General features: G+C 36.2%; 1 protein-coding gene across 1 annotated transcript in view; it reads left to right on the forward strand.

Moving 5' to 3' along the window:
* The window catches only part of LOC119595157 (nephrin-like), a 66947-nt gene that overhangs the window by 44275 nt on the left and 12672 nt on the right, over positions 1-10000 (forward strand). Inside the window, exons 18-19 of the mRNA XM_037944327.1 lie at positions 263-421; positions 4511-4641. Coding sequence (XP_037800255.1) covers positions 263-421; positions 4511-4641 — 290 coding nt within the window. The remainder of the gene's footprint in view (positions 1-262; positions 422-4510; positions 4642-10000) is intronic.

Raw genomic sequence — 10000 nt, forward strand, 5'->3', positions numbered from 1 at the left:
AAGAGGTAGGATGACGTTGTAGCACGCTTCAAAGGTAGAATAGTAAGCTGCTTTGTGGTGAAGGTGTTGGGTAATAGTGACGAAACCTTTGATAATACAAAGGCGTTGGTGTATTGAAGGTGATGGTGTGATGGTGATAAGTGGAATAGTTCTTGTGTAAATGTATTGACATGGTGGTGGGAATCTAGAAGGCGTAGACGCTGACGTCATGGCTTTGGTGACGGTGTAGTGTAGTGCATTAACCCCCTTCCCCCCCTCCCAGGGATAGCCCCCCCTCAGGAGCGCCCCGTGGAAGGGTCCAAAGTGCCAGCTGGAAGGGTGTCAGGGATTATAGTGATCACTATAACCCTCGTGGGCATCGCTCTCCTCATACTGAACGTGGCACTCGTCGCTTGCTTCATCAAACGGCGGCGCCTTCAAGGTAAGTCCTTCAGCAAAGAATAGTGAGAGGGATGGAGGCTTTTTGAGGGAAGAGGCGAGAAGCGATGAGAGAGAGAGAGAGAGAGAGAGAGAGAGAGAGAGAGAGAGAGAGAGAGAGAGAGAGAGAGAGAGAGAGAGAGAGAGAGAGAGAGAGAGAGAGCTTTGGGGATGGACAGAAAGAGGGGAGTCGTGAGGCCATTCACCCCCTCTCCCAACCCATCCCTTCGAAGAGATATTTCAAGAGGGGGAGCACTAACAATCCCCCCTTTTTTCATATCTCTCCTTCTCTCTCCCTTCCCCCTTTTCTTCCCTTTCTTTCCACCCTCCAATCCCCTCTTTTGTTTTTCCCTAACCCTAGTCCCTAAAAGCCACAATGTATATGTACTAGGATCCCCCCCGCTGACGGAGGTCGAGCGAGCAATCTCACGCGTGTTGGCTGACAAGGCTGACCTGCCTCGCGTGGTGACCCTGTCCGTATCCACCGTGGGAGGCCTCTTGGTGCTTGTCAACGTGATTCTTGTTGCTTGCGTGTTGCGGCGGCGGAGAAGAAGGAAGGGTAGCCAGGGTAAGGCGTTTTCCCGGCGAATGAGGCGGGAGGTGATGGTGTCTTCGTGGTGGTGGTGGTTGTGGGATGTAAAACGCATTCTATAATTTTTTTCTTTATCTACGTATTAGTTCTGTTGTTGTTTTTTACTTATTATATTATCTATATTTTAATCTACTTTAATCTACTTACTTCTTTTAAAAGTATTTGCTTATACTCTATTTGCATTCTTATTCATCAACTTGTTAATTACGCCCCTTTTACATGTATCCATATCCTTGTCTAGTAAGAAGTAGAGGGAATTTGAAGTCTTGTTAACATATCTAACATATCTACAAAGTCTTCCAAAGAATAATATAATGAAATCTAATTACTCTGGCAAGATAAACAGTTCCTATATAATGTACAAGTCGATTTTCATTTCCTAACTATGCTTCAGGGCGGAGACACAGCAATCACATAACCACGCGTATTAAAACTTTCTGGGTAATAATGGCATAGGAGAGTATTGGCCGAAGTTAGTTCAGAGTATCATTAATATCATTAGCGGGAAATTGTATATATATATATATATATATATATATATATATATATATATATATATATATATATATATATATATATATACATAAATATGTATATATATATGTATATATATATATATATATGTATATATATTTATGTGTGTGTGTGTGTGTGTCTGTGTATGTGTGTAAGTTAGTTCAGAGTATCATTAATATCATTATTGTGGGTTATATATATGTATATATATATATATATATATATATATATATATATATATATATATATATATATATATATATATATATATAAACACAAACACAAACACAGTAACGTGTACACAAAGATGAAAAGAGAAACAGCCACAGTAGAAAATGAAACTAAACCGTAACGTTTCGAACTCTTCACGAGTTCCTCTTCAGACGAATAAAATCGAAATGGATCCATTTCGATTTTATTCGTCTGAAGAGGAACTCGTGAAGAGTTCGAAACGTTACGGTTTAGTTTCATTTTCTACTGTGGCTGTTTCTCTTTCATATATATACTATATATATATATATATATATATATATATATATATATATATTTATATATATATATTATAATATATATATATATATATAATATATATATATATATATATATATATATATATATATATATATATATATATATATATATATATATATATATATATATATATATATATATATATATATATATATTGTGTGTGTGTGTGTGTGTGTGTGTGTGTGTGTGTGTGTGTGTGTGTGTGTTGTATATATATATATATATATATATATATATATATATATATATATTATATATATATATATATAAAAATGTATGTATGAATATTTATATAATATATATTATATATATGTATATATGTGTGTGTGTGTGTGTGTGTGTGTGTGTGTGTGTGTGTGTGTGTGTGTGTGTGTGTGTGTGTGTGTTTATTTTTTTCACCTGTTCAAAAATTATCACATATAAACTATACATTAAGAATTTAGATAGGAAATAGTCAAGATTATTACAGTTTTATGAAGAAATAGTGAACTCTGAACTTTGTAAAGAAGCGTTTGTCGTGAGGAAATATCGAGATACATGAAAAAAAAAACTAAATTCCTTAGCTAATAATAGTGTAATCGGTTCTGCGTCATTGTTCTTAATATATGTACGTTACAACGATGCTAACCTCCAATTCTCGTTGACAACAATACCACTTACCGTTTAATGTTTTTGTACCACTGTTAAGCCTGTATGTTCGTTCGTGTTCCAAGGTTCCTAGTGCAGTATTTTTGTACACTTCTATCCTATGTGTTGCACCCAAGGGCCAAATAAACATGGAATTCCACTGCAAACTGACCAGAATAAAACTGCGGGTCGGCGAGGTTTTCCCAAGACTGTACACGAACAAAAAGTTTGTTTTTTTATGAAGGAGAAAGTCGTGCTAGCTGTTTACTCTTGGTTTGTGAGTGTAAGTGATCAGGATTTGTAAAAATATTGCTTCTGAGTTTCGATATTTTTGGTGTGTTGCTTATTGCATTCTGACTTTGAACTTACGTATTAATCTTTCTATTTCTGCTTGCCAATAGTAAGTGAAAATATTATTACGACTCGAAATTTTAATACAAGGAGTAATGTGTTATTACGTACTGATATATTCCAGCAACAATTATAATATGCTGACAACAAAACACATTGCAGATGATATAATGATTATGCTAATGATAATGATGTGATGATGATGATAATGATCGAAATAATAATGAAGTAGTAATGAAATGATAATCAAAATAATAGTAAGTAAACAATAAAAAGTAAAACAATAAAGGTAATGATAATGATAAAAATAAAAACAATAATAATGATATAATAATAATAATAATAATAAGAGTAATAATAATAATAATAATGTTAGTAATATTGATAATATTGGCCAAAAAGATAGAATAAGAATAACAATAACAATATTAATAATAATATAATAGTAATAATGATGATGATAAAGATAATAAAGATAATAATGATAATAATTATGATGATGATAACAGTTATCATTATTATCATAATAACTTTTATTATTATTTTTATTATTATCATTAATGTTATTAATATCATTATCATTATTTTTATTTCTATTGTCATTATTGTTCTTATTATTATCATTATTATCATTATCATCATTATCATCATAACTGTCATTATAGTTGTATACGTAGTAATAGCAGTAGTGGTGGTGGTAGTAGCAATAGAATCTGCTGTGGCAGTAACTTTAATAATGATAATGACGAGGAAATTGATCATATTATTTATAAGAATTCCATTAACAATACTATATAGCATTCATTATCATAATGATGTTGGTAACAGTAATCATGATTATAAATTATTATTTCGCTTCTATGATGATAGTAACGAAAACATTATCACTAGTAATGATATTGATGATTGTGTTTATAGTTACAGTGACAGTGATAAAGTTGATAATGATAATATTACTAATATTATCCCACATGAAACTAATATTATTGAAACAAAAACGTGACAGGGATAAGAACGGTAATTTTAATGAAGATACGAAAAAAGATTATTTTGTCATAGTTATACCAATTATAGCAGTAGGTATTGCTATATAGAGAGCAGAGAGTAAGACTATATATATTACGTATATACTATATACATTATATATACACATATACATACATAACACATACATACATGCATACATACATGCATACATACATACATACATACATACATACATACATACATACATACATACATACATACATACATACATACATACACCTAAATATATGTATGTATGTATGTATGTATGTATGTATGTGCGTACATATCATAAAAAGAATTATTTCTTTTACAAAAAAGTATACAGTAGCGGATGCTTTGATGACAAAGATACAACCAGATTCCTAGTTTATGAAGAAAAGTACAAGCATCCCGAAAAGAGTTATAAAATAAATCTGATCGTTTTCCTTTTCATCTCGTCTCCCTCAGCATCATCAGACAAGAGTTCCAGCAAAAGCACAACCATTGAGATGTACGCACCGTCGTCTTACACGGGCACTGTGACGGGCGAGACCTTGTCATCGATATCCGAGAAGTCGAGGGAGAGTTATGAACACGAGGTAAGGACGTGGTGGGTTTTGTTTGTTAGGCTGTTCACTTGTGATTGAATTTTTGGTTCTTGTGAGACACACACACATGCAAGCACGCACGCGCACGCACGCACACATGCACGCATATATACATACATATGTGTGTGTGTGTGTGTGTGTGTGTGAGTGCTATCTGTCTCTTTGCCTATTTATATAATGAATCTATTTCTGTGTTTTTGTTTGTGCAAGTATATATATATATATATATATATGTGTGTGTGTGTGTGTGTGTGTGTGTGTGTGTGTGTGTGTGAGTATGTGTGTGTGTGTGTGTGTGTGTGTGTGTATGTATGTAAGAATATGCACTTTTGCCATATAATTTGTGTTGCAACTGCAACTGGCTGTTTCCTTGTTTCTAAATTCAGTTGATTTTAATCACACGAATATTAATGTCAACAGCTCTTTGCAATTGGGGAATTAGTGAAACAAGAGACGTAAATCCATGGATTAAACCCTTTCCTTTTATTTTCTACACATTTTTAATGGAGTAAATTACTCTCCTGGTTATTTGATAGAGCCTTTCTAAATGCAATTGTTTCAAAGAGAAGGATGTACCAGGAATGTAGTTGTTCATATCATATTCAGAATGTAATAGAGTATCATGCAGAGTGACAATGTCCAGAGCAAATTTTACATTATTCTGCATGTTTCCATTAACTATTTGCATCTCAGCATTTCGTCTTTTACAAATTATTATTTCGAGAAAATTCTGCAAGGAGCGATGATTCTGTTTCTTCATCTTCCTTTTTCTTCTTCTTTTTTTCTTTTTCATTGTGTTTCCTCATCTTCCATTTAATTTCCCTTGTCGCCTCCTTTATCAACATTCAACATGCCTTTTACTAGCATTACTGACGAATTATTGCACATTATTCAAACACCATCAACACCTTCACCTAAAATCATCATCAAATTCAACCCTCATCACTTACGCCGCATCGTCAATCATAAACAATACCCATTTCCATCACTACATGATATTTTTCATTATACGAAAACCCTTAATTTTACCTTCAAAAACATCAGAATTTCAAAACATTATCTCGCTTCGTCACAGGAACACATCTTTCATCTCTCAACATTCCTCTCTTCCCACTTTCGGTGCGCCTCTTCAATCATCACACTTTTTCATCATTAAGCCCCTCCTCTTCACTTTCGCTACACCTTGGAATCATCACAAGCCAAAACAAAATCATCACAAAACTTCCCACGAGTCCTCCTTCAACTCTCTCTCTCTCTCTCTCTCTCTCTCTCTCTCTTCTTCCTCTCTCTCCTCTCTCTCTCTCTCTCTCTCTTCCCTCTCTCTCTCTCTCTCCTCTCTCTCTCTCTCTCTCCTCCCACCCTCCCTGAAAAACACCCCCCCACCACGTTCTCCCTTTTCTCTCCCTCCCCCTCCAGGACTCGACCGACGAGTACGAGGCCGAGGCGTCGAGGGCGAAAGCCACGAGCACCTACTTGAAAAGACAACTCGAGCCCCCCTCCCAGTACGCCACGGACCCCCTCCCCACTCCTTCCGCCTCCCCCCTCTCACAATGACCTCAACATTGAAACGGTTATGATGAGATGATCAGGAACCAGTATAATATAGGTAATTTTGATAATGATGACGATAGTGATGAAGTTGATGATATTATAATATGATAAAATAACAGATTAATAGTTATAGTAATAAGGGTAACAGCATTATTTATAATGTAATAGCTATAGTATATGGTAATGGTATTAATGAGAAAATTAATAAAAAATGATAACCATGAGGTAGTTCATACTTGTTGAAGTATTGCGTCTTTTTTCTGTAACTTAGACATTATTTATTTTACCCATCCCTTCTCTCCTCCCACCCTCAGACCACACCGGCGGCTACGGCACCCTGGGCAGAAAGGAACCCGCGCCCGACCACTACAACATCAACCCCGCAGACAGCCACTACCCGCCGCCCACCCACCGCTACAACACCTACCAGCCGCCCACCCAGCACATCCTCACCGCCCACAGCCATGCCCCGAACAACGGGTCCCTTCGGCGGAACCCCCCGTCTAAGCTCCACTTCCCGAAAGGGCTACATTCGCAACGGGTCCCCGAACATCCCCGGGGGCACAGGCGGCGCAGGCACGGTCGGGAGCCAGTACAGCAACAAGCCGCAGTCGCCGACGCGCACCCACGCCCCCATGCTATCCACCTTCGCTCCCCACCCGCAGCAGATAACGTCCGGCATCCCGCTGGAGCACCGGGGCCCCCTGGTGTGAGGGGGCTTACCAGTAGGCCTTCGGGCAACGCCGAGCTTTTCTCTTTCTGAAAGGGACTTAGGTTTGCTTTTTCAGAAGATCGTGAGGCTCATTTGAGTGTTGTTTTCTGATCGTGAATGAAGACCCAAAAAGCGAGAGGCGACGTGGTCTGAAAACAGCATGATTTACTCGAGTCTTACAGTTAACGGGAACAATTCACCTGGCTTATTCATAGACAAGCCACTTGGAAAACTGTCCCTCCTGATATCCCTTAGTGTCCTTTCGGGGGCGGGTTTTTAAACCCGATCTCGATACCTTGAACCCCAACGCCTGAGCTGAGGATCTTCGCCAAAACTTCGATGACACGAAGTACTTAAGGGGCGGTGTTGCTTTAGGTTGCCGTAATCAAAGTGAACATGCAAAATACTTAAAGCTAACGCATCGGGAAAAGCAGTTTGGCAAATGGTGCTGTGTGTGGGTATGTGCAGAAGGTCGTTGGAGAGACTGTGAGAATAGTTAGAAGACTTATTTGGGAAAAGCTTTCAGACTGCTTGACGAATGAGGATGGAAAATGTGTGTCGTAAATTCGGTTGTGCTGGAATATAGGAAGTTTCGTGCGCGTATATTGGTAAAGGTGTCTTTACACACATTGTGTGAACGCTACCATGTGTCTAATTCCTTGTCAGTTTCAGAAAAGTGACTGAAGTGACAGTGGGTAACATATCATTTGCACAAGGCGATAAGAGTGTTGACAGAGTGATGTGAACAAGAGAATCACCAATGATGCTCAATAATGTGATGTAACATTTGTAAATTTTTATATTTTAGGCCTTTATGAAAGTATTTTGCAGGATTTAGTGAATTCCCTCTCTCGCGACAGGGATGAAAATTCCCCACACAATAATCTGATGTGATAAATGCCCCGTATAGAGATAAAGCAAGACTTTGACCTTTTGCCTGCTTTAAACTCCCCTGTGATGTGACAATCATGTGATAATGGACTGGAAGGTCGGAGCACAAGAAGAAGGATGATCCAGGCAAACGGAAGTGCCTTTTTAGTGAGTTTTGTATGTCAGTGGGAGACACACTTTAGGAGGAAAATATTTTTCTCTGACTCTAAGGTGAAAACGCCATTTTTCCTTGTTTACCTCTCCCACTTTCGGGGACGGTAAAGGACTCGAAAAGTGTGTTCTATATCTATCATTCATTGCCAAAGCAACGTACTATGCTGTACGTTTTTTATTCTGGGGACTTTTTTATTTACTTTTAGAGGTAAATGTTTAGTTTACTTTAAAAGAAAAAAGTAAGAAAAGAACTTTTGAAAGGCCCCTTATCAAAAAGTGGTTTCCCTAGAATACCTAAGGGGATTTCGTATATCTCATATAAGACGTATGGATATTCAATGAAAGGCAGTAACTCTACGGACATACTCTCCAGTATTCAAAAACTTTTTGCTTTTCGTACTCAAACTTTTTTTTTCTTTTATTTTCCCCCTTAATTCTGGTTTGATATTAGAAAAAAATATATGACCAATACCAGGAAAGCATTAAGTAACCCTCCCCCCAAAAACAACAATGGGCATGTACTTACGGTTATACATACTTAGTCATCCCAGAAAGCAAGCTATCGTGCCAAAAAATTTGTCAATCTGTCAATCAATCAATCAAGGTGTGAAGTGGACTGAAGGGGACGGTTGCTTTAAAACGCCAGGTGATTTAGTTATTTTGTGTCATCTCTTTCATTTATTATTATGAAAATCAGTATTTTTTTATTATTTTTTTTATTCATTTCACAAATTATGATCTTCCTGTGTTTTACAAATTCTTATATTCGAAGATATTTGTTTGATGATGATGGTTGACTTCAGTATTAATAGTTATTGTTATCATTGTTATTATTATTATTATTATTATTATTTTGTTATTATTTCATTATTTTATTATTATTATCATTATTATTATTATTATTATTGTTATCATTATTATTTATTAATTATTTTTTATTATAATTATCATCATCATCATCACTTGATGTGGTTAGGGAATAATGACGATGATATCTTTTTATAGTTCTTATCATCAAACATTTATAATAATCTTGCTGTGACTCCTCTACAAAAAAGACTGTTTTTTCAAACCTTTTTTTTCACAATGAGAACATACACCGAATATGATGAATAATGATTGGAAGATCAAGTCCCTCCTACGTTGAGACAATCCCATGTTATACATTTTCATTCCCATCTTCATGTGTGAAGATGGGGAAGATGCCTCGTCCCATTTTCATTCTTATAAGAAACCTCAGCATTTGCCTTCATGTAAAAAATGTCTTTATGTACATGTATAAAAGTCTTTTTAAACTCTCCACGAGATAGGAGAAGGTGCTATGTTACGTAATGTTTTTAAATTTCCCAGTGTTGTTATGCATGTACATTTTTTTGTGTGTTTTGTGTGGGATTTTAGTTTTTTTTTTTATGTTTCTTTTCATATCGATTTGCGAAAGGTATTCCCTGCGTCATACACGCAGCAGAGATCAACTATTGGTAAATCTAGACATTTCTTTGTGTTGCCAATCATAGTTTTTTGTTAACATCAGTTGACAGTGTTATTTGCATGTTCGTGCGAGGGGTCTTTAAGCACGCGACACACTGGAAAAATTGACACTTTTTTTGTATATATTTCTGAATGATAAGATTCTCTCTCTCTCTCTCTCTCTCGCCTCTCTCTCTCTCTCTCTCCTCTCTCTCTCTCTCTCTCTCTCTCTCTCTCTCTCGCTCTCTATCTATCTATCTATCTATCTATATATCTCGTGATTTCTATCTATCTATCTATCTCTCGATTTCTATCCATCTATCTGATCATATCTCACCCGCTCACTCCTTCTGTCTTTCCCTCTAATTGTTTTTCTTTTACATTGCATACAGAACAAGCCCTTCTTTAAAAAATTTAAAGTCCAATCACCTTTTGTTTCTCTAAACATTTCTAGTTTAGTGTTATCTAGTCACCTTGCCTTTTGACACACGGAAAAAAAGAAAGAAAGAAAGAAACTTTACCAAAGACACTCAAAAAATTCCTTCCAACCTAAAGTAGGAATCTGAGTGCTAAATG

The sequence above is a fragment of the Penaeus monodon genome, chromosome 35 (assembly GCF_015228065.2).
Source record: "Penaeus monodon isolate SGIC_2016 chromosome 35, NSTDA_Pmon_1, whole genome shotgun sequence".
NCBI lineage: Eukaryota > Metazoa > Arthropoda > Malacostraca > Decapoda > Penaeidae > Penaeus > Penaeus monodon.